General features: G+C 53.4%; 3 protein-coding genes across 15 annotated transcripts in view; 2 read left to right on the top strand and 1 right to left on the bottom strand.

The window, feature by feature from the left end:
* Positions 1 to 46: 46 nt before the first annotated feature.
* On the top strand, positions 47 to 11,851 carry HAAO (3-hydroxyanthranilate 3,4-dioxygenase). 2 transcript variants are annotated; one of them, XM_047745438.1, is made up of 10 exons: positions 49 to 218; positions 2,847 to 2,925; positions 4,771 to 4,854; positions 5,159 to 5,265; positions 8,472 to 8,561; positions 8,886 to 8,929; positions 9,201 to 9,346; positions 10,989 to 11,057; positions 11,258 to 11,340; positions 11,446 to 11,851. In XM_047745438.1, exons 1-10 carry the CDS (start codon positions 67 to 69, stop codon positions 11,522 to 11,524), a joined length of 933 nt encoding a protein of 310 aa, XP_047601394.1. In that variant the 5' UTR covers positions 49 to 66; the 3' UTR covers positions 11,525 to 11,851. The 2 variants fall into 2 exon arrangements, with proteins under 2 accessions (XP_047601395.1, XP_047601394.1); XM_047745439.1 differs by lacking the exon at positions 10,989 to 11,057 and having other exon boundaries at positions 47 to 218.
* A 120-nt stretch (positions 11,852 to 11,971) lies between these two features.
* Positions 11,972 to 15,743, top strand: OXER1 (oxoeicosanoid receptor 1). 2 transcript variants are annotated; one of them, XM_047745437.1, is made up of 3 exons: positions 11,972 to 12,477; positions 12,713 to 13,707; positions 14,331 to 15,743. In XM_047745437.1, the coding sequence occupies exon 3, from the start codon at positions 14,417 to 14,419 to the stop codon at positions 15,365 to 15,367; it is 951 nt and encodes a 316-aa protein (XP_047601393.1). In that variant the 5' UTR covers positions 11,972 to 12,477; positions 12,713 to 13,707; positions 14,331 to 14,416; the 3' UTR covers positions 15,368 to 15,743. The 2 variants fall into 2 exon arrangements, with proteins under 2 accessions (XP_047601393.1, XP_047601392.1); XM_047745436.1 differs by having other exon boundaries at positions 11,972 to 12,873.
* A 3,943-nt stretch (positions 15,744 to 19,686) lies between these two features.
* Positions 19,687 to 24,030, bottom strand: part of KANSL3 (KAT8 regulatory NSL complex subunit 3) — a 43,431-nt gene continuing 39,087 nt past the window's right edge. For 10 of the 11 annotated variants that reach the window (XM_047744878.1, XM_047744877.1, XM_047744880.1 and 7 more), the window contains one exon: positions 19,687 to 22,701. In XM_047744878.1, coding sequence (XP_047600834.1) covers positions 22,681 to 22,701 — 21 coding nt within the window. In that variant the 3' untranslated portion in view covers positions 19,687 to 22,680. The remainder of the gene's footprint in view (positions 22,702 to 24,030) is intronic. The other variant, XR_007129993.1, reaches the window with a different exon arrangement.

Raw genomic sequence — 24,030 nt, 5'->3', positions numbered from 1 at the left:
CGGGGGGCGGGGGGCGTTGCATCGCCCTTTGCCCCCACCCAGGGTTGCGGATTCGCTAGGCGGCCAATGGCTGGGCGGAGCCGCACCCCTTCTACGCCCGCCAGGGCCACAGGCTCCAGAGCCGGCTCCCGGGCTACCATGGAGCGTCCCGTGAGGGTGAAGACTTGGGTGGAGGAGAACCGGGCCTCCTTCCTGCCCCCGGTTTGCAACAAGCTCCTGTGAGTCCCACGCACGCTGCCCTCCTCCTGTCTTCTGCCCCCACCTCCCTTCCTCCGTCCGCACCCCTCAACCCTCACCCTCCAGCTCCCAGCTCCTTCACCCAGGAGTTTGCGGAAAGGGCCTGCCATCCTCTTGTGCCTTCGGCGGGGAAGGGGGAGGGCAGGCTGTTCTGGATTCCCCCACCCTCATCTGTTCCTCTTTCGAGACTCTGCCCTGGAGATCGTGACCTTGATTTCTGAAGATGGTTGGGTGACTGAGACTAGCGGAGATGCAGATGGCAGGTCACCGCCCTGTCCCCAGGGCTTAGAAATAGCTCTCCCACCCCACCCCACCCCCAGTGACTCTCAGAAGTCTGGGGAGTGTGGTTTTAATGATGCCCCAGAATTGCAGTAGAACCTGCCGCTAGTGCGTCAAGTCGGAAGATCAGCTTCTGCGGGAGGATCTCGATTTTGTGCCTTCCCCAGGCCCCTCCTTACAAGCGTGCATACACACTCCCACCAGGCGACACCTAGCCACCACTGCCCACAGCACCCAGAAGGGCCGGTGGTGTTCCTCACCAGTCTTTCTCCAGCAGACCTCCTCTGTGGCCCCTTCACGTCCCTCCCTGCCCTCTACCCCATGGCCGGGCCTCGCGTGCTCCCCAGCTCCTGGTTCACGTTGTCATATCTGCAGAACATCCCAGTGGCCCAGTACCCCAAACCATACAGCAGTACTGGCACACGTTGACAAGCCAGAGGTTTAGTCCTCACACTAGCTGCTTAAGGTGGGATTCTAATAGGGACTCTCCCAGTGTCCCACAAGCTAGCATGGGTCCTGGTCTAGACTCCAGCCAATGTAAGAGTGTGACTCCCAAGTCCACACCCTTGGTCACCGTGTGGCACTGCCATCACCAGCTCACAGCCAAACCCCTACTCCCATCCCAGAGCTTCCTGTCTTCTACCACTATTGTGGCCCTTACCCCTTTCCTCCTCTTCATCCCTGTGCAGCTGGTTCTCGGTCCCCCAAGGGGCCCCAACCACATCTCACTTCACTCTGCTCCTCTCCAGCCCTCTGGCCACTGCTCTGCGGCCACTCTTGTCACCACCAGCCTGGGTGGTGCGGGCTGCCCCTGCCTCCAGGCTCCCCCACCCAAGCCTCTGGCTCAGCCCCAATAATAACGGTCACAAAATGCAGGCCCTGCCTTTTGTTTGTTCAGCGGGTGTTTGCTGAGCTCTCAGTACCTGCCAGACACTGTTCTGGACACTGGAGATGCAGCAGAAAACAAACTGACAGTCACTTCCTCGGGGAGCTAACATTTGGGTGAGAGGAGGAGGCCAATACATAGAAAAACAGACAAGGAGTGGAGGCAGGCCAGCATAATGGGCCATGGGACAGAACAGAGCTGTGGCCCCCCCACCCCCTGTTGGCTAGGGCTGTCAAGGACAGTCTGCCCCCGGCCTCTCCTAGCTCCTGGGGGCTTCGTGGCAATCTTGGCCTTCCTTGGCTTCTGCTGCATCAACCTGATCTCTGTCCTCATTTCATAGGGCACTCTCCCTGTCAGTGTGTTTGGGTCTAAATTCCACCCACCCCTTTAAAAAAAATTCTTTATTTATCTATTTGAGAGAGAGTGTGAGAGAGAGAACACGCACAGCAGGGGTGGTACAGAGGGAGAGGGAGAAGCAAACTCTCTGTAGAACAGGGAGCCTGATGCGGGGCTCCATCCCAGGACCTCAGGATCATGACCTGAGCCAAAGGCAGACGCTTATGACTGGACAACCCAGGTTCCCCTACATTTCCCCTTTTAATAAGGATTAGGCGCCCGGCCTATTCCAGTGTGACTTCACTGTGGCTTAACCAGTTACATACGTCTTCAAAGACCCGATTTCCAAATTGGATCACATTCTGAGGTCCTGGGGGTAGGACTTCAACATATGAATTCGGGGGTAAGGGGGTTACATGAAACTGCAGTGGGGAGGGGCGAGCAGAAGAGGGACATGATCTGGCTGAGGTACTCCAGCTAATGGCTGGAAATAGTTCTGGAGTGGGCTCATTCAAGAACTTTCCATATGGGGGCGCCTGGGTGGCTCAGTGGGTTAAAGCCTCTGCCTTCAGCTCAGGTCATGATCCCAGGGTCCTGGGATCAAGGCCCGCATTGGGCTTTCTGCATAGCAGGGAGCCTGCTTCTTCCCTCTCTGCCTGCCTCTCTGCCTACTTGTGATCTCTGTCTGTCAAATAAATAAATAAAATCTTAAAAAAAAAAAAAGTAATTGGAGATCTTGAACAAGACCAAGGATCCTGGTTGATGAAGCGGTAAGTCCCCCACTACTAGGTCAGAGGATGTTGGGGACACACGCACAAATCCACTGAGATACAGGTACAAAAAGAGTCTACAGGTATACAAATAGTCTCAGAGAGAGACACACACATACACACACACACAAACACACACACACTTGGATGGGCACAATTATACTGAGATGAGAGGGGAAGGGAGGAAATGTAAAGACTGTAGGGACAATGATACAGAAACAACCCTGTCACCTCTCCCAAGTGTATCCAGGCTCCTTCCAGGCTCCCCATGGCCCCTGCACCCCTCCTGTCCTATCCCATGAGCTGGTTCAGGACCTCTTCCCCCTTGTCCATTGCAGGCACCAGGAGCAGCTCAAAGTCATGTTCGTCGGGGGCCCCAACATCAGGAAGGACTACCACATCGAGGAGGGTGAGGAGGTACGCCTGCTACTGCCCGCTTCTTTAATAGTCTTGGAGGAGGGGACACTGCCCAAGCAAGAGCCAGAGCCTGTGGACAGGAGGGGTGGGGGGTGGCCAGGTGGCTGATGGATGAGGGGGGTGCTACTGAAATTCCAGGGCAGAACGGCTGCCTGCACCTGGTGGGTGCACAGGGATGGCTCCGTCCTCCAGCTCTGTGGGGGGGAGCCCTGGGAAAGAGCCCAGGCTCTGTGGGTATGAGAGGGAGGCTCCAGCTGCTGAATATCATTCCTTGGGCATCCTTGTGCCAGGTGCGATGGCTTGGTCCCTCCCCCTCAAATCTGAATATGGAAGACTGGCCTCCCAAATGAGACCCAAATGCCAACAGGGACCTGGGTGCTCCACTCTGGTCTCCGGAGTTGAGTTCTCCGGAAATGTTTGGGACGGAGAGGCTCCCTCCTTATCTAGAGGGCCCAAGACACAGGAGTTCTTGGGGGCTGTTTGATGGGGGGGGGGGTGGGGGAATTTGCACTGAATACCCTCTTGTACCTCAAATTTTGAACCATCTCTCTGTACTTCCCCTAGCCCAAGGTAAATAAACAAAAGTAGAATTAAAAAGAAAAAGATGGGGGCGCCTGGGTGGCTCAGTGGGTTAAGCCGCTGCCTTCGGCTCAGGTCATGATCCCAGGTCCTGGGTTCGAGCCCCGCATCGGGCTTTCCGCTCGGCGGGGAGCCTGCTTCCTCCTCTCTCTCTGCTTGCCTCTCTGCCTACTTGTGATTTCTGTCTGTCAAATAAATAAATAAAATCTTTAAAAAAAAAAAAAGAAAAAGAAAAAGATGGGCCCCCTGAAGGAGGGACACTGGTGGATTTCCAGCTTTCAGGATCTCTGGTGACAAAAGATCATCACGGGGGGCCTGATGCAAGGGTTCAAGGTCCAGAGTCCAGCCTCCACCCCGACCCCAGGCCTCCCAGCCACAGCCAGGGCCTGGAGGAAGCACAGGAGAATCACTCACTCAACAAATATTTACAGAGCATGTAGCGGGGGCGGGGTGGGGGGTTGAGGGGGTGGGCGCGGCAGGGGAGTGAGGACCCCAGGCCAGCAAGGAGCAGCCTCCCAGAGCAGGCCAGATAACCCCTCACATCTCTCCCAGCCACCAGATTCTCACTGCACCTTACGGGAGACCGTTTTCCTCTGTGGCAATAATCAGCAGGAATATCCAAAGCCACAGAGAGAAGACCAGGTTGGATAGGGATGGCCACTGAGCCGTGTGGTACACTAGACTGGTTTCAGCTTTCTCTGCTTGCCTCAGTCAACCTTAGGCCCCTCCTCTTGCCTTCCAGAGGCTTCCACTCTGTTAGCCCTGGTGTCAATGCCCACCTTTCCCGTCTCACTCCCTCTTTCCTTCCCTTGGTCCCAAGCGTCTCTGCCCCACACCCCCTTTTGGGCCTCCCCAAGCTGCTCTGGTAGTGTGGGTGGGTGTCCACTGAAGGGCCCAGGCCAAGCAGTGACTCGGCTGGTGGCTGACAGATGAGGAGGGCTGGCCTGAGCAGGTGGTCCCTCTCAGGAGAGACAGACACTCAGGTGGCTGGGAGGAATTGGGCTAGAAGTGGGTTTGTGCCCCTGTAAGGCCTTGGAGGCCAGATTCAATTTAACATCTGCCTGAGCTGGGGTACAGTTCATCTGGCGGCCCCAGCACTCCAGTTGTAGCATGTGTCAGGGGAGACTGGGGCCTCAAAGCTGGAGTGACAGAACTGCTCATAAAGGCCTTCAGGAAGTTTCTCAGGTGTCCAGATCAGAACTCAGGCCAAGCACCTCGAAGAGGAAGGAGGCAGGGACAGAGCCTGACCGCTGTCCTGTCCCATAGGTGTTCTACCAGCTAGAGGGTGACATGGTTCTCCAGGTCCTGGAGCGAGGGAAACACCGGGCTGTGACCATTCGGCAGGGAGAGGTGAGCCTGGGCTCCAAGGAGCAGGAACCCATGGTCCTCTCGTGCTGGCTTTGGGAGCTCTGGCTTTGGGAGTATGTCCTCCCTGCCTTGTCCTGCCTCCCTTCCCAGACCTTGGGCTCTTCCTCCTGTGAGCTGCCCATCTTCAGCAAGGCCGGACATTTCCTCCACTCTGGGCTGGAGGCTTGAAGGGGGAGGGGGGCGTTGCTGGACCCCATGGGCCAGCGGGGGAGGCCAGGACATGGGGGGCGCCCAGGTCTCCAGAGGGGGTTGCTGCCTTGCCGACACCTTGTCTCCCCCACTGCAGATATTCCTGCTTCCCGCTGGGGTACCCCACTCTCCACAGAGGTTTGCCGACACCGTGGGACTGGTCATTGAACGGAGACGGCTGCAAACGGAGCTGGATGGGCTCAGGTAAATAGGCCTCGTCCAGGCATCCAGGGCGGAGACGGGGGCAAGTGGCAGAGGAAAGACCCTAGATAGACTCAGGGAAGTGCTTGCTGACCACGGAGAGGGTTAGAAGCAGTGCAGATCCTGTGTTTGCTGGCTCACGGGACGAGTTAGGGGCGGTGGGAGCGTGGGTCTGATGATGGGGGTTAGGAGAGATGTCCTCTGTGACCCCCTGGGAGCCCACTCAGCCTGAAGACCAGAACCTGTACTTCCCGCACCGAGGTCTCTGGGGGGTTGGGGGTAAGGGGGATGCCAAAGTCAGCCCTGCCTGGCGTGGGCGGCCAGGAACACTGCCACTCTTCCCAGCAATGCCCTCCTTCAGCCTCCCCCAGGATGCCCTCGGCTTGTTTCTTACCCCTAGCTCATTCCACAGCCGGGGCTGACATGCATATGACACTGGCTAGGGCCTCCGATAGATGCTTGAGGTGTATCTATCCATCTCACCCGCCCGGGGATCCTGAGAGGCAGGGGCTGCTGTCATCTCCACTTCACAGATAAGAAGACTGGGCACAGGAGCGCCTGGGTGTCTCAGTGGGTTAAGCCTCTGCCTTTGGCTCAGGTCATGATCTCAGGCTCCTGGGATTGAGCCCGGCATCCCGCTCTCTGCTCAGCGGTGAGCCTGCTTCCACCTCTCTCTCTGCCTGCCTCTCTGCCTACTTGTGATCTCTCTCTCTCTCTGTCAAATAAATAAATAAAATCTTAAAAAAAAATGATTAAAAAAAGAAGAAGAAGAAGACTGGGTACAGGGGAGTTGAGTTTGCTAGAAGGCAGCAGAGCTGGCATTACAGAGAAATAGGAAATTAGGGTCAGGTCAATCTAGATAGGACTGTGAGTCAGCACAGAGGAGGGGACAAACACTGGGGCGGGGTGGGGGGCAGCCACTCTTTCCAGAGCTGAGCTCCCAGTGGGCATCAGTCAGTCACCCATCTATTATCTGATGCAGCCTGTGGTTCTGAGGGACACAGATTTTTCCAAAAGCTAAACTATTTTTCTGTATTTTTTTAAATAAGAAAATTACACTTTCTCCCCAAGTTCCTGAGATCGGGATCCTTTGCCCCCCATCTCCTGTTACAATGGCATTTTTTAATACTTTCCCCCCCTTTTTTTTAAAGATTTTATTTATTTATTTGACAGACAGAGATCACAAGTAGGCAGAGAGGCAGGCAGAGAGAGAGGAAGAGAAGCAGGCTCACTGAGCTGAAGGCAGAGGCTTTAACCCACTGAGCCACCCAGGAGCCCCACTTCCCCTTTTTCTAATCAGCAAAGTCATACACATTCAGGCTTGAAGTCAGGAAAAGTAAAAGGAGGCAAGTTAAAACTGTTTTTCAGGAAGAGGGAAAATGTTATAAAATGTGAATGATATCTCCGTAACACCAAATGGACAATAATAAAGAGAAAACAAACAAACAAACAAAAAAACCTGTCATCAGTTAAACCTCACAAAACTGTTCACCTTCTGTCTTGCCTCTCTTTCATATCTACACCTTACAGCGTTGCAGTCTTAGCAAGCATGGGGTTGAGTTTTGATTTTGTTACTTAAGAAACTCATGAGCATTCCTTATACTATTCAATGCTTTTCAAAAACACAATGATATACTAACCTATACTGTTACAGCAACAGAGGTCTGTCCTTCGATTCCAAAAGACATCTTTCACCGGGCTTTATGAAAGAAGTCTTTAGTGACAGAGTGGATAGTGTCCTCAATAACATTTTTTAAATTATTTGTTTATTTATTTGAGAGAGAGAGAGAGCTTGCACTCATGCGAGTTGGGGAAGAGGCAAAGAGAGAGAGACAGACTGAGCACAGAACCAAATGCAGGGCTCTATCTCCCCAACCCTGAGATCATGACCTGAGCTAAAATCAAGAGCTGGTTGATTCAGTTGGGTGACTGAACCACGCAGGCACCCCATCTTCAATAACATTTTTACAGCAAATTCAATAAGAGATTTCATCTTCCTGTTTGACCTTTTTTTTTTTTTTTTTAAGACTTTATTTTTTAAGGGATGCTTGGGTGGCTCAGTGGGTTAAGCGTTTGCCTTCGGCTCAGGTCATGATCCTGAAGTCCTAGGATCGATTCCCGCATGGGGCTCCCAGCTCAGTGGCAGGTCTGCTCCTCCCCCTGTTCCTCCCTCTGTTCCTTCCCCTGCTCTTCCCCTGCTTCTGCTGTGCTCCCTCTCTCTCTCTCTTTCAAATGGAAAAATAAAGTCTTTAAAAAAAAAAAAAAAAAAAAAGCTAGGGGCTCAGCATTCAAATGCTACTCTGAAGGCAAGATTTCTGGTGGCCAGCTCCAGCCCAGGATTGAAGATAAGATGAGCTGTGTGTCTATAAACCATGTCCCATACGCAAAACCACTTCTCTTTCTCAGGAGGAGCTGGAAAGGACGAACCAGGCCTGGCCCTGGGAGTAGTAGAGCCTGAGAATTAGACATTAGGTCAACAAAAGCACAGCACACACCAGGGGCCTGAGGCACGACCCCCATCAGCCAGCGGAGGAGCTCACTGAGCCGGCCTGCGGCTTGGGTGGACTGGTCTTGGAGAGGCTAGGTGTACACTTACGTGGTTTTGCCTCTGAAGAAGAAGCCCAGCCCTTTGCTCCAATTCTCAAAGGCATCCATGACCCCAAGGACACCTCATCTGGGAGTATCTTCTGCATGTCGGTTCCAGAAGGTTCCTTGCACTCTGATCTAGAGCTGCAGCTGATCTAGACTCCCCAGCCACAGGCCCTGTATTCAGGCTCAGCTTCAGCTTCCTGTCTGGGAAAATGAAGACCCTTGTTATTGATGTTGTCTGTGTTTCTAAGACTGCCTCGAGTCTGTCCGGTTCCTGCCACTTACAGGCTGTGGAATCCCTGCCCAGTTACCCACCTTCTCCGAGCCCCAGAGTTCTAGCATCTTAAATGGTCAAACTTGGGCAATCAGGAATGCAAATAGATTCGATAATAGCCACCACTCCCCCTACCCCCCACCCCGCCACCAGACTTTGGGGCATATAATGCTTCTGGGAGAGCCAGGGGTGGGCGAGTAAGCGTCAGCCACTAGGTTGTGCTAACGGGGTCAAGAAGCATCCAGCTCTGGGGGCCAAAGTTAGCCATTGTCCAGACCTCCACAGGTAGCGCCCTCCCGAGGCTGCCCAGGTGGGGAGCTGGGTTACCTGTGCTTTGCTCTGGCAGGTACTACGTGGAGGACACTACGGACGTCCTGTTCGAGAAGTGGTTCTACTGCGAGGACCTTGGCACACAGTTGGCTCCCATCATCCAGGAGTGAGCCCTCAGCCCTGTCCCTGCCCCTTGTTCTCTGAGGCCCCTTGCTCTGACCGGGCAGGGCAGATCCACCCAGCAGTCCCCACCGCACTGGAGCCAGCGTGCCTGGGGTGTTGGGGAGGGGGGATGTCTGCCCCTTCCAGAGTGGGAGGGCCTGGGCTGGTAAGGGAGGTGAGGGTGGACCTACATGGAATTGTATAGGGACCGCATGAGTGTGTGGGCTTCTGCACCCGAGAGCATATGAGTGTGTGTGTATCTGTGTCTCCCTGGGCCGCTAATTCGGGAATGCTGGCCACTTGTCCTCCTCCCTCTTTCTCCCCGCAGGTTCTTCAGCTCTGAGCAATACAAAACAGGAAAGCCCATCCCTGGTGAGCCCCCTGGGAACTGCCTTTCTCCCTTCTTCTCTGCTTTCCCAGAGTAGAATGGGTCTTGCCCCAGAATACCAGTCTCCTTTTGAGTACTCTTCCCAGTACTCGAGGCATGAGATGATGGCCCCAAATAGTGTCCCCCATGTGGCTGCTTGGTCCTCAAGCTGGATCCAGAGCCCATTCTGGTGATTCAGAGCTGAGACCCCTGGGCTGCTGGGGTTCTGGGCAGGCCGGGCCGGAGACCACTGACATAACTCTGCTGTGGGTGCAGACCAGCTGTGCCAGAAACCACCATTCCTCCTGAGCACACGATCTGTCATGGAGCCCATGTCCCTGGAGGCCTGGCTGGATGGGCACCACAAGCAGCTGCAGGAAGGCACATCCCTCAGCCTGTTTGGGGACTCCTATGAGACACAGGTAATGAGGCCCTGGGCCACCCAGGGCATCTACCCAGCAGCCCTGGGAAATGGGAACTAATCACCCAACATGCGCGCACACACACACACACACACACACACACACAGAGTTTCAGAGGTTGTGACATAAACAAAGGCCTTCCTGTTTCCTCCCTGACTCAGAGAGTGACGGCTTTGCGAGGAGTGGAGGCTACGTGGTCTCAAGCAGTCCTTCTTTGCCTTCAGAGTAGGGGGTTGCCCCATCCACTGACTGATTCCTGGGGGCCTAGTGTTATCCTTCTACTAGGAATTCCTGAACTTTTGGACAGTCTCAACCTGGGGGGTGAGATGGAAGAGTGGTGCCTGGGGATGGAGAGGGGCACAGAGACAGACCCACCCAAATAAAGCTGCCTTTCTTTCATTCAACATTTATTGAATGGCTATTATGTTTCAGGCTTTGGTAGAAAAAAAGATAAGAGTCACTGCCTCAAAGAGTGTATGGTCTGATAAATAGACAAGTTAATCAACAATTACCACAATCAGGTGGTATGTTATTTGGTAGAGAAGCTTCAGGAAGCCATAGGACAATGAAGGACAAGCCCAGGCTTGGAGGGAAGTCAGGAAAGACTTCCTGGAGGAGGTGATGTGTAAGCTACATTTTTTTAAAGCAAATATAGGAGCTTGTCAAAGGAAGAAAGGGAGGCTGAGAGAGCATTCCCAGTAAGGGAGAAGCATAGGTAAAGGTGTGGAAGCTTGAAATAGCCTGGCACTGCTAGGGGAATGAGGGCTGCAGGCACCAGGACTGGATGCCAGGAGTAGCAGGCAGTGCCCAGGTCCTATCAGGTATCCTGGGCTAGACAAGGTGCCAGGCTTGGGCTTGCTTGGGCTTTATAATTTGCCCCTGGCACATCCCTCAAAGTTTGAATCAGACACCCTCGTGGAGGGAAGCTCCCTGGGTGCACACCTGCCCCGAAAGTTCTGGCCTGCAGACACCTGAGCTTAGACTGGGCCCTGAAAGCAGGTGTATACCTCCCAGCCCATCACGGCAAAGGCATTTGGTACCAAGCTGGCCTCACGGTCCTGCCTTCTGCCTCATGGACATGCCTGCTTCCCCCCTGCTTCAGTTTATGCCAAAAGAATATCTACTGAGTCCTACTCTGGGCCAGCAGGAGCAAGGCCTGCCCAGTAGCCGCCAGGCTGATGCAGGTCGAAAGAGGCTGGTCCCCTCCCATCTCCTCCTCCTCAGGACAGAATCTCATGGAAGAAGGCAGGTGGGCCCTCTTTGTGGAACTATGTGTGTGATATGTGAGTCCACATTAAGCCGTGTGCACATGAATGCCTGGGTCCCGAGTGTGCCCTGGCAGTCAGGCCTTCATATGGGTCAGCAGTTGTGGGGATGGGCAGCTGAGGAATCCGATGTGCACGTGTTTGTGTGAAGGGCAAGCTGGCGTGGTCCTGGACAGCAGGTAGGCAGCACTTCTCCTTGTGGAGGCAGTGGGGAGGCCCTCGGCCTGGCAGCCTTCCTCTTCAAGTCCTGGTCTAGACTCTACACATGAAGATAAGGCTGTGCCTGGTGCTGCGGGCCCAGTTTCTGGGGGGCAGGTTCAAGGCCATCTCCTGCGTGGGGCAGAAGCACCAGAAAGATGTGTGTTGCTTCCTGCCAGGTGATTGTCCATGGACAAGGCAGCAGCAAGGGCCCGAGACAGGACGTGGATGTGTGGCTGTGGCAGTTGGCAAGTGGGGCCCCTGACGGTGGGGTGGTGGTGGGGAATGACATCCTCTCGCCCCTGGGGACCAGGCTGCTGCTGGGTCTTGGATGCCCAGAACCTGAAATGGCTCCCAGGACCTCCCTGCGAAGGCAGACTCAGGGACACCTAGATAGGTGTTGAGGCCCAACGGCCTCCATTCCCGTTCTCCTGCTCCTCGTTCCCAGGAAGGTTCCTCTGTGGTGACAATGGGGGACCAGCACCTGAGCCTGGTCCCAGATGACAGTCTTCTGGTGCCAGCTGGGAATGCGTGAGTACATGGGAGGACTTTCCCCTCAAGCTGCAGGACCATCCTCCTTCCCTTGGGATGCTCAGGACCCACCTGTCTGACCCCCGCCCACCTGTGTCTCCGCAGGTACACCTGGGACCGAGGACGGGACTCTGTGGCCCTGGCTGTGACCCAGGACCCCACCCGCAAGAAACCCCTGGGCTGATACTCTGGGTGCTGCCCCCCAAGGAGCCACAGTGCCTCCCTCCCCCACCCAGTTCCCCTCTCTGCTTCTGCGCGTGCTGCTGCCGATGTACTGCGTGTCCCTGGAGCAGGGCCCTGGACATAGCCATCCAGCCTCCTCTTCCTCTCGGCCAGGCTCTTAGGGGGACAGTCATGCCCTTTCTCTTCTATCATTCCTCTGCCCACTGCCTTACATAGTCTGCTCCATGATTGAGGCCGGGCTGCCTCTCCATCCCTCTGTCCTCCCAGGCTCAGGACAGCACTCGCCTGCCACACAGAGGGCCCTCAATAAAGTCTTCCTGGTGGACAAGTGCCTGTATGTCTGCATGCACACGGGCTGTCACTGATGGCTGCCCCCTGTGCTCCTGAGACTGTGTGTGTCTGTCTGATGTGTGGGGGGCACCAGGTGAAGTAGGTGTATGGAAGGTCTGTTAGTGTGTGTCCTTACTTGTGAAGCAGCTCCCTTCACTGTGTGTGTGGCCCATCCATTCAGCTCTGGTGCTCGTCCCAGGGACATAGCTCTTATTGTCCCTCTGCCTCTTGGTCTTTCCCACTTATTCTTTTCAGATGACTTTTAAAAATAGCATCTGTTGGGTTTTTTCCTCCCTAGTAACAAGTGATGTATACTAATTGTAGAAAGCAAAAATACTTAAAAACACAGGATCCACCACCTGGAGTAGACCACAGTTAACACATGAAGGTCATGGTAACCAAAGTGGTATCAGGAACTTGGCAGTGGGCCGGTGTCTGCTCCTCGGCTATGTACAGGCACCATGTCCAAAGACCCAGAAGGCTCCTGGGTGCTCTGCAAGGTTCTGGAGTGCTGGGAACCCTAGAAGCAGCTGTGGGTAGAGACAAAACCCAGAACCTACAGCAGAGACCAGAGCTCAGTTTCCTGGGACTTCAGCGAGAAATCCAGAAGGGGTTGCAGGTGGGGTAAATGAAGTGGGATCTGGATGGAACAGGTCCCTGGTGGGAGAGTCAAAGCTTCCTCTGGAAAACATGGGGTCTCAACCCTGCCTCCCCGCACTGCGGCCGGGCAGCCCACTGTTTGGATTCGCTATGCTGCAGGGCAGATGGGAACCTGGCTTTGCTGAAAAGGATTTCCACCCCCGAGGAATGTCAGAGACTGTGCCCATCTCTCTACCCCTAAGGCTTTCCTCTCCCACAGGCCAAGAAGAAACACGGCTGCCTCCCCCTACAAACTCACACAGTCCAAGAGGTGAAGGCAGAGGCTGGCATGAACATGGGCTACAGCACGGCCTTGTACTCTGCAGGAACTGAGGAGAGGACATGGGGAATGTCCCAAGGATGTCCCCTGCACAGAGCCAGGTGGCTAGGAAAAGACAAGCTTTTCCCTAGTGCCCAGGGCAAACCTACTCTGAGAAAATAATGCAAATTAGATCTGTTTTTCTGAACATTGGCTCCGTGCTAGGGAACTCCCTAAGAGGTTTAGCAAACAAGCAGCTCTGGTTCTAAACGAGGCCTGTCTGCATTTAAGGCTCAGGCTGGTGGTCTCACCACCTGACACCCCATGGTCACAGCCTGTTTGAGCCCGTCTACCTCAGCCTTGGCCAGATGGGAGCCTGGGACAGAGGAGAGAGGGACCTGGAGGCTCTAAGAGAGGCCAACAGCCACTGTGTCTGAAGCCCCGAGGCCTTGGCCGAGTGGGCATGCCTGGCCCACTGCTGACTGCAGCCAGATGGCCAGGGCAGGCATCTGGAACCGCAGCCTCCCTCGGCCCTGTCCCAGGTCATGAGGAGCCTGAGGCCCCAGGCACCCCTGAGAACACCATGCAGAGGTGGAACAGGACTTGCGCCTTGCCTGAGGACAGCCCTGGCCTCTACTGCCCCATCTGTGGTGAATGCAGAGTCAGAATGGCGTGGGGCGCACAGTGGACAGGGCATCTTGAAGGCTTACTGTATTGTTCTGTCTGGGGGAGGAGCCCCAGGTCCCAGGTCAGGAGAAACTGGCAGGGGAGCCCTCTGCATGTGGGAGATAGTTCATAGGGTTCAAGGACTTTGGACACTCTGGAATCGGGGATCGTGGGGTACAAACAGGCTTATTCCACAAGGCCATGAGCACGTGGTCAAGGTATCGGCTAGACTCCCCACCTCCCTCTCCAGGAACAACATCCTGTTGGCACCACACTCCCTGCTACTGGAGCTGATGGGGACAGGGAGGCAGCTACCCAGTCTGTACAGGTAATGGGGCGGGGTGCAGGGGGCCTGCGTGAATCTGAGAGCCGTGGGTTGCCAGGACCAGCTCTGGCCTTCAGGCAAGCAAACGTCTGAGCCCTCAAGGCTGCAGACACTCTTCTCCTCCTCACCCCAGCTGGGCCTTCCTCTCACCTCAGGGTCTCCCTGGGCCTCTGTCTCACCCTTACTGAGCCCTGCTCTCTTCCCCTTGTCAGGGGTGGCCCAGACTCCCACACCCTTCTTCAGAGACCTTGCAGCCAGGTGTGGGGGGAGGGGGAGAGGAGGGAAGGCTACAGGGTTCCCCTTTGGCTGGGTGTCTCTCAGTGGCCACAAGGATGTTGATGAGAACACCAGGATATTGAGTCATCGTGGTGGCCAGCGGGCAGTGAACATCATTCCTCCTGCCCCAAACACTCTCTCAGGGGTAGAAAGCCCAGAAACTTCTCTCAGGTCCATGGCCCAAGCAGCCCATGGAATCTCATAACCTGAGCTCTTCCTCTCCCCTCCTTTCTCTCCCTCCCTCCGCTCTCCCTGGCTCCCTCCCCACCTCTCTCCCTCCCACCCTCTCCTCTCCTTGGGCCTTCACCACAGATTCAGGCACTGCAGGAGAGGCCTCGGGTTCCTGCTTCCCAGCCTCCTCCCCCACCGTGTCCGCCTTCCTGGCACCGATCCTGGGTATGGAGTTTGTCCTGGGGCTGGCGGGGAACAGCTTGGCGCTCTTCATCTTCTGCTTCCACACGCGGCCCTGGATGTCGAACACGGTGTTCCTGGTCAGCCTGGTGGTGGCCGACTTTCTCCTGATCGTCAACCTGCCCCTTCGTGTGGATTACTACTTCCTGCATGAGCGCTGGCGTTTCGGGGCCACCGTCTGCAAGCTCAACCTCTTCATGCTGTCCACCAACCGCTCAGCCAGCGTGGTCTTCCTCACGGCCATCGCCCTCCACCGCTACCTGAAGGTGGTGCGGCCCCACCACGCGCTGAGCCGGGCCTCCGTGAGGGCGGTCACCTGGGTGGCCGGGGGGCTCTGGGCCAGCATCCTGCTCCTCAACGGACACCTGCTCCTGGCTGCCTATCCTGACGGCTCCTGCCTCAGCTACCGGCTGGGCGTCAAGCCCTCGGCTTTGCTCCACTGGCACCAGGCCCTGTTTGTGCTGGAGTTCTTCCTGCCTCTGGCACTCATCACATTTGCCATCGTGAGCATCGGGCTCAAGATCCAACGTCGTGGCCTTGGGGGGCAGGCGGGCCCGCGGAGAGCTGTGCGAGTGCTGGCTGTGGTGGTGACTGTCTACACGGTCTGCTTCTTGCCCAGTATTGTCTTCGGCATGGCTTCCATAGTGGCCTTCCGCCTGGGTGCCTGCCCCGCCCTTGACCTCTGCACGCAGCTCTTTCATGGCTCCCTGGCCTTCACCTACCTCAACAGTGTCCTAGACCCTGTGCTCTACTGCTTCTCCAGCCCTAGCTTCCTCCGCCAGGTCCGGGCCCTGCTGGGCCTCACTGAGGGCTGGCAGGGTTCAGCCAGTGACGAGAGCTCCTACCAGCCATCTGCCCGGCGCCGGGAGGGCACTCGGAAGGTGCAAGCTGTGGAGAAACTGCAGATGGAGGTCTCGCTGGAGGGCCCGCTCGAGTAAGAAGGTTCCCTCTCGGGACTAGGGGTTCGCAGGGCCGCAAGAGGAAGCACGGCTGGGCTCTGACCTGGAGGGAGAAGGTTGCCAGCATAGGGCGCCTCGACCAACTGGATGTCGGCAGGAGCCAGGTGGGTGGCAGGGGAAGGAAAGGGTCTCGACCTTCCAGAGCAGTGTGTCCCAGATGATATCCCCAGAGTGCAGGAAAGAGCCCGACGGCAGGTGGAGACAAGACAGGGGCTGTAGCAGCTCCCCTCCAGACAAAGGGCCACACAGCTGCCCAGTCCAGGGGGAGAGCACAAGTCTTGCTTTGGAGGTTGGACAGCGCACATTTTCATCATCTCCAGCTTGTCCCTTTCAATGCTAATAAACTGCCTTTTGAAAATGCAAGTTTGCCTCAGCTGTTCTAAGGAAAACTAAACAAATGTCTTTTGGCTCATCTGGCCCTGGGGTCAATAGGGTTCCAAGTGAGTGCCCCCAAGATGAAGGGAGACTCTGGGGACAGAGCGAGGAAGCCTCCCAGGACACCATTCTTCCACATTGCTCCTGGAGCCCTGCAGTATCCTTCTAGGCAGAAAAAATGCTTCTCCGGGTCATAGGAGGGCAGCTCATCTGGATCCCTGGGTGACCCCGGCTCCTTTCTGGTCTTTAGCTCCCCTTCTGCAGTCCTTGAGGTCTTGCCCAGCGCAAGCATTATCCCCTGGGATAATGCGATCTTGCACCTTGGAAGTTAACTGCTCCATCCAGCTCAGGCTCCTGGCTCAGCTCGGGCTCCTACCCACGGCTTTCCTCAGCTCCAAGTACCCTTCCCTGGCTTTGGAACCTGTGGTGACTGTTAACCTAACCAGGACAGGACCCCAGCTAAGGACAGGAGCCTCAGAGTCACAGGGCTGGCTCATAGCCCTCTCCCAGGACCAAAGCCATCTTGCCCACCTCTATTCCTTTGTTCTGCTCGGTATGCCTGTGGTCAGTGTCCAACCATCTAGGTTAACCCATCTGTTGGCTTGGGCCCCCCAGGCACAAGGTGTATACTTGACATGAATTTGGGGTTTTTTTGTTGGGAGGTGCTGGGGGCAAAGGGGTAGTGGTTAGCCCTTCTGTCCACGGGGGAAGTCACTGACTGGTAACTGCTTTTAGGACAGATTTCTTAAATATTTGTGCACACCTAATCTGTATTTTCTACTCCAATCTCCTAACTGTATCCTGGGAAAACAAGAAGTTTTCTAATCTGGGTTGGGAGAGGGTGAGGCATAGCCTTCAAGGCTTTTCAAAGGGCTACTAAGAGGTCAGTAAGGCCCTGTATAAGCACCACTTGAACCCCATAAGCCAACTCGGGAGAATGAACACACATACCTTCCACACTGGCAGAACAGAAGAGGCTGGAACTAGTTCTCCACTCATCCTCTCAGCCACAGGCCTCTAGACCTCAGGTACAGGGTCTGATGAGAGGACCAAATTCCCTTTCCCCAATTCCCTTCAGAGTTTGAATCCAAGTCCAATCCTCTTATATCATAGACAGGGACACTCTCCCTCTGTTAAAAAAAATTTTTTTTTAAGATTTTATTTATTTATTTGACAGAGATCACAAGTAGGCAGAGAGGCAGGCAGAGAGAGAGAGGAAGGGAAGCAGGCTCCCTGCTGAGCAGGGAGCCCAACGCAGGGCTCGATCCCAAGACCCTGAGATCATGACCTGAGCCAAAGGCAGAGGCTTAACCCACTGAGCCACCCAGGCGCCCCCCGTCTGTTAAAAATTCTTAGGAATGGAGGCCAAGGCCTAGGAATCACCGGTGCCCCGGGAGGAAAGCACTCAGAAGCAGTGCAGATGTTGGGGTGGGAGATGGAAAACACGTCAGGTGGAGGGAGGTGGCCTGGGAGACAATAGGTTGAACAGATACTGGAAACCATCTCCCTGGTGTGTCTCCAGCCTGCTTTCCTTTTCTGAAAACTCCCCAGCTGCTCTCAAAGCAAGGGTGTGCTGCCTGGGCCCCTGCAAGGAGCTTCCTCATGCCTCTGCCCTCCATGGCCCCCTGCTCCATGCCTCCCTTCTTGTTGCTAACTCTTTGACCCTGGTAGAGCCATTCCTAGGGACTCCCCACTTCTCCACCCTCTGCCATGAGGAGGAGTGGGCCAAGTCTGGGCCAGCCCACCCTCAGCCTGAGATCTGTAATGCCAAGTAAGACTGGAGGCTGGGGACTGAGCACTTTCTGTCTCTACCATGCACTGTGGGCCAAACGCCAGGCACCTTCCATCTGGTACCATGTCTTCCCATGTTTGTGGGCTCAGGGTGGCTCTTGGGCAAATGGGGTTCCATATACCATTTCCTCCGTCTTCTCTACACTGGCCCCTTTTCATCTACCACACCATCATGTCCACCCACTCTCTCAGCAACTGGGCTCACTTGCCTTGCCCCCATTTCCCCAAATGGTTCCCACAGCTTCTGTGCAGTGCTGCCCCTCCCCTTGAGGAGTCCTAGAGACTAGCCAAAGTTTGGGCCCACTCTTATCCTGCCCAGGATCCTCTTTGCCCCTCGTCTTGATGTTGAGGACTGCCCCCTCCCCAACAAGCTGGGCCACCCACCCTTCACAAAGCCCTCTCTACAGGGAGTCTGGATGTCCCTCAGGGGAGAGGAGCGGGGACTTATGCTGCTTCCACATTCTCCCTGCATGGAAGGCCTCCCTGGTCCTAACCTTGGTCCTTAGTTCTTCATCTGTGAAATAGGAACAGTGATTAGGCTCTCACCCAACTCCAGGGGTTGTAGATGGAAACAATGAAGATGCCAGAGTGCTGAGTAAGGTAGTTATTTACATGGTGAAGGAGGGGGAGAAGGAATGAAAAGGGATGCAGGGGGAGGAGAGGAAGGCAAACTGGTTGAACTGTCCCCCTACCCCCAGGAGGGTAGCGGGGTGGCACCCATGGCAATATATGGTAGGCTGGAGGTGGGCTGAGTAAAGACACTGTTTCCTACATTTGGGTTCCAAACAGCATTTTGGTCCCTTGGGTGAGTTACACTATTTAGTGTGAATCTGGAGCAGAGCTTTGTCTTCTTTCTCCTAATACCCCGAGAGACAGCAGATGGGATCCATGACTTCACTCTGCGGACTTCTGTGCTGGGGGAGAGCAGAAACAGCTGGGCTGACAGGCCATAGCCACTCATCATCCAGCATTTACTGGGCTCCCATTGGGGGCCACACACTAAGCTACACAGGCAGATGATCGGGCTCTGACCTCCAGGCCAAGTCTGGGAGAGGCTTGATCTACAAGTGGACCAAACGCAACCCAAGCCAGTATAATTCAAGGTTTGGGAAGTAGTAGTGCAGGGCTGGGGGCACAGAAAAGCTAACTGCCTGGTGTCAGCGAAGTGATGCATGTAAGCTCAAACCTGGAGGATGAGAAAAGTAGGAAAGGGAACAGCATTTCTGGCACAGGGCACAGCACTGTGAGAAGAGCTGCCATGGAGGGAAGGATAAGGTCACTCGGGTGAGCAGAGGTGGCCTAGGCACAGAGTTAGGGGCAGGCGGGAAGGCAGGGTGAGCCAACTAGGCTCACCACATTCAGAATGTGACCCAAAAGATAGGGACTGGCCATCCATAGAGGGCTCCACAGCTGCAAAGTCCTGTGGTGGCAGGATCAAAACCAGCCCCTGGCAGGTACACAGCAGTTGACGTCACAAGGCAAGTAGCAGGATCTGTCAGGCTCCCTGTAAGAATGCCTATTGAAAGAGTATGATGCTGAATATCTGGGTGGCTCAGTTGTTAAGCATCTGCCTTTGGCTCAGGTCATGATCCCAGGGTCCTGGGACTGAGTCCCACATCAGGCTCCCTGCTCAGGGGGGAGTCTGCTTCTCCTTTTCCCTCTGCCCTTCCCCTCTGCTCATTCTCACTCTCTCAAACCAAAAAGAAAATAATATGAGGTTTTTAGAACTAAGGGTGGTGAATGGTTTCTGCTTCTTGCATCCATTGATCCTGACAAAAACATATGCTTTAGGGAGATAAAAACGTAATGAAAATACTTCTGCAGTATATTTTGCTATGACCCTGTTCCTATACTCCTGAAATTTAAGACAGTTATCATTTGAACAATCTCTTTCTCTTACTTCCTCTGACTCCCCCAAGTCAGTGAAACCAGAGTTGGAAGGGGAAGAACGCACCTGTTCTCTACAAAGGTTGGTAGCATGATAAGCTACACGTGTACTAGGATACTCCCAAGTAGTCTACCAGAACTACGGCTTCCACCTATAGAGGGTCCCAGTGCTAAATGGAGGGACCTGGAATTCAAGGACAGGAAGGAAGGTCCTCATGGATACAAGTTCACAAATAGTCTGGATGTTGGAATTCATTCACCTCTAAGTCTTTATTTATCAGAGCAGATAGAGGTACAGGATGTGCAAGGAATTTCAACCTCTCAGGACCAAGGGCAAGAAACCCCACCTACTGACTCAGGCCCAGTAAAGAGCCCCATCGGAGGTGCAGTGATCACTTCAGGCTTGTTGGGAAGTGAACAGAATAAGATCACATGAAGGAAAAGCCATCATCTCACCTCCTAGGCGAATGTCCACTCCCGTGTCCCATCTCAGAACCCCAGCACAGTCCAGAGAACAGTGGCAGCAGACTGCCTGGTTCTAGTCCGACTTCTACCACTTCCTCCTGTTTGACTTCTCGGTGCCTCTGTTTCCTCACCTGTAAAGACGGAATTTACAGTACCCACCTCGTGGCACCGGGCATCAGTGAGATAATCACTGGCATTACCACAGTATCTGAGCTTTTATTTTCTGTGCTATTTTCACTGAGTGGTTATCAGAATAAACAGGAAAAGTCAATTTAAAACAAGCTAAAGAAATCCAAAGTTACTTTTATTTAATTGTTTTTGCTAATATAAGAACAGAACCGTGACAGCGGCTCAGCTCTATAACCCACCCAGCCCAAGACTGTTCTGGTGGTGGGGCCAAGAACAGGTAGAAGATCTTCCTCCATCAGTGACCTCTTCTTCAAGCACAAGGACATCTTCTATAGGGCATCAACATGCACCTGTCATGTTGAATGTCAAGAATTTAACCAAAGCCTTCTTGATCCTTCTACATTCTCATCCAGTAGTACTGCCTTCTAAGGTTATGGACTCCAGGTCTGATACGTGATAGGTAGACGAAAGCTTCCTTCCAAATTCTGAGAAGAGTGGTTGCAGAAGTCTGGAGTTGAAGGACATGACTCTATGGACTTCAGCCACCTCCCCCCTTTAGCCTGTCCCTCCAAGGTGAAAAAGAGTCAGTGTTCTCAAAACTCCCCTTTCCAGGTTTGGCTTTCTTCAAGGTGTACAACCATGGGAAGCATACTAGGGTTTGCACAAACACAGGACAATGCATCAGTGTTTCCTTTGGCCCCAGCATACACTGGGCCAGCATCTTTTAGGAGCAACCACTACAGCCCTGCCTAAGCCATACTCGTAAGTCATGAGTGGGTTGTTTGGGACCCTCTGCCTGTCCTAAACGATTCCTAAAAGCTTCATATACAGTCTCAGTCTTACTGTCCTTGAGCCTATTGGTGTATAATCCTACCTATAAAGTTACCAAACCCCTGACCTATGGATGCCTCTTTCAGATTTCATATCTTCCTCAAACTTACTAAATGAATTTCCAAAAGCAGTTATCTACAAGCTAATTCAAGAAGGAAGCTTCATTCTGTGCAAATCACTGCTGAGACCAGCTCCGCAGGAAGTCAGAGATGGCGGGCCTAGTGTTCAAGATACTCTCTCTATACCTTTCACACATGCCCCCCTCTCTGCCTACAGCACCCCTTTCTGCCTTGTCTCAGACTCCTACACACTAGGTACCCCCCTCCCGGCTGCCAGTTAGACTGGCAGGTGAGGCTCCTGGACTACAGACAGGTAGCCTGACTTGGATCTATGCTGTACCATGGGTCAGGACCCTGGACCATGGAATGCTGTGTACCCTCCTGCCTACAGATACTGAACAGAGCCAGAGTCACCTCTGGGTTACTCTATTTATTGTCACCTTGGCTGGAAACATTCTAGTGTATGGAAAGATAGGGACCTGATCTGGAGGGCAGGTAGGACATCAAATCTAAAACTACCATGGCACACAAGTATTGTGAGGACATAAGAAAGGGCTCAGAGCTCCGTCTTCAGTGGTCACTGCTCCAGAGCTTGGGCTGGTACCAAGAGCCCCGCACAGTAGAGTCAATGCCAATAACCTTCCATTCTAAGCAAGAAGACAAGAAGTTGCGTGGAATGGAAATAGAAACACTGAAGCATGGTCTTCATCATCTTGATGCCTAAGCTTCCTGGGACGGCCAAGATGTTAACTTAGCTGGTTATCCCTGTTTCACTTCCAAGCACTGGAAATGGACATTTCGGGTATTGGGGTTTCTTCCCTGTGATTTGGCAAATTCTTCAGATCTCCATGTCAAATCAAACAGTTCCTTAAGTAATATGTGCAAATTATTTTCTCCACAGGACTTACTGGCACATCCTTCAAACCACTTCATTTGTTCCATTCCTCTTCTTTGGCCTTTCTGGCCTTTTTGGATTTTCTGGATACAGTAACTGCCCAAAGCAGGATGAAAAAAAGTTAGGGGCCAGCTTTCACCTCCTGGTAACAGTTGCTCCCTGCCATCTATAATGGCCAAAGGGACTGAAAGATGGCAGCCCAGTCCTCTTTACCCTATCATGGGTTTGAACTTAGGAGTTCCCAGGTCTCAGCAGGCTACCTATTATTTGATGTGGTTCTTAGGAGGGAGGAGTTGCATGGGACACGCTCTCCCATAACTGCTCAGTGAAAGCAACAGCAACGTCCAAAACCAGCCCTCTGGCACTGCACAACTGTTGGTAGGCCAGGATGATCCCAGTCCTCAGCAAAGGGCTCTCAATCCTAACTCCCTAACAAGCCCAAGACGTATGGATGTCTCCTCCCAACCTGGCAGGGGCAGCAGAGACTTCCAAAAGGAACTCCTTTACTAAATGCAGTGAGTAGTCCAACACGGCTACTTGGGTCAAGTCATAGTTAATGCTGGAGAAGAAATGCCTCTGATTCAGGTAGAGCCAGATCTGCTGAGGAAACTGGGGAGTCCAGGAACCAGACCCATAGATGCCAGAGGACAACGTTCCTCTTGCTGGTGCCATATCACCTAGCCTAATGGTTTCAAGAGACCCAGAGGCCCATTCTGAAGACAGTTGGCAGGGAGGGAATAATGGCGATCTTAAGAGGTCTTCAGATAAGTGGACAGCTCAGCAGGAGAGCATATGTGCCCAGGACTCACTGCACGGCAGCCATCACGACCCGGTGAAGGAGGACATATCACTCAGCATCTTCAGGGTGCTGGAGGCAGGCGCTATGGCAGAAGAGCAAGTGAGCAAGGGTTACAACTTCGCCAGATTAACATACCCAACCCTCTGACCGAATTGCTCCAACTCCTGAGAATTTATTCCAAAAAACTAATTCTTGATAGGGGAAAATGCTGGACGGACAAGAGCATGTGTTCTAGCAGCCAAGTGGTTACCAGAATGTGGACTGTGCAGTCAGAGACCCACCTCAACCACTTTTGAGGGCAAGTGATGAATGCTCTCTGAGTCTTTTCCTCCTCTGTAAAACACATTGACAGCCCCAGCTCTCCAGGGATGTGAGATTAAATGAGACAATGTGTGTAAAGTACTTCCAGTGTAAGGAGTTCAACTACAAAGTTTAGCTCTTACTATTATGCATAAGGGCAGGAAAGGAAAGCAGGGAAAAGGAAAGCCTGAATGTTAAGGGTGACAGAGTCGAAGGAAGTTTTCCATGATTGTTCTGACAATACATGTTTTCAGGTCTTAACCATTTTTTAGTTATGGAGATGGATGCCACAAACTGTTGAGCTTCGCAGCTTAGGAAGAAAAAAGCAAAGCAGAAGAGTTGGCCTTTTTTCACCAGGGTTTTCCCTACTTTTCTAGATTTCACCTCTGGAAAACTCCTAAGAGTTCCCTGAGATGCAGAAAATGTAGGAAGGTGGAAGGCATAGGAGAGGGGATATGAAGAAGGGTTTGACAATCAAAACTTAAAAGGATCTGCCTACATCTGCTCACCCTGCCCAAAGGCAGGGCTGTGTACAGAGGATTACTCTGTCCTGATTGGGAATACAACTGAGAGAGTGAGTCTCTTCTTCCAGGGGCCCCTGAGAGGGTTGCAAGGATGCCCCCTGGCTAGACAGATCACCGGGCAGACCACAGTGTGGCTCAGAGAGGAGAAAGACCTTGTGACCACAGGCAAGGAATCCATTCTCAGGACTCTGATGCAGGGCACAATATAGTCTCTGTCTCTCCTCTTCCTCTGACAGCTTTTCAGCTGTCAAGAGTACGTAAGAGTCCAGTTCCATAAAGAAACGCACAGTTAATATTTATCAGTGCCAGAAACAAAACAGATAATTAAGTACTTGCACAGACCTTAGAGAAGCCTGGCCAGTGTTTATGATCTTTTTCTTTTTCATTCTATCCATAAATATCGTAGTACGTAACCCAAAACTAAAAAAGTATTATTTTTTCCAATGTAAACACCATTATCACACATAAAAAAGTTAACAATTCCTTAATATTGGCAATTACCCACTGTTTGTATTTCCAACTGTCTCATAAACATCATAAATGGGTGGTTTGTTTGTGAACATTCAAAAATTCAACTTCCCACAGTG

The sequence above is a fragment of the Lutra lutra genome, chromosome 9 (genome assembly GCF_902655055.1).
Source record: "Lutra lutra chromosome 9, mLutLut1.2, whole genome shotgun sequence".
Classification (NCBI taxonomy): Eukaryota; Metazoa; Chordata; class Mammalia; order Carnivora; family Mustelidae; genus Lutra; species Lutra lutra.
The sequence above is the reverse complement of the archived record's forward strand: the minus strand, read 5'-3'. Positions and strand labels throughout refer to the sequence as shown.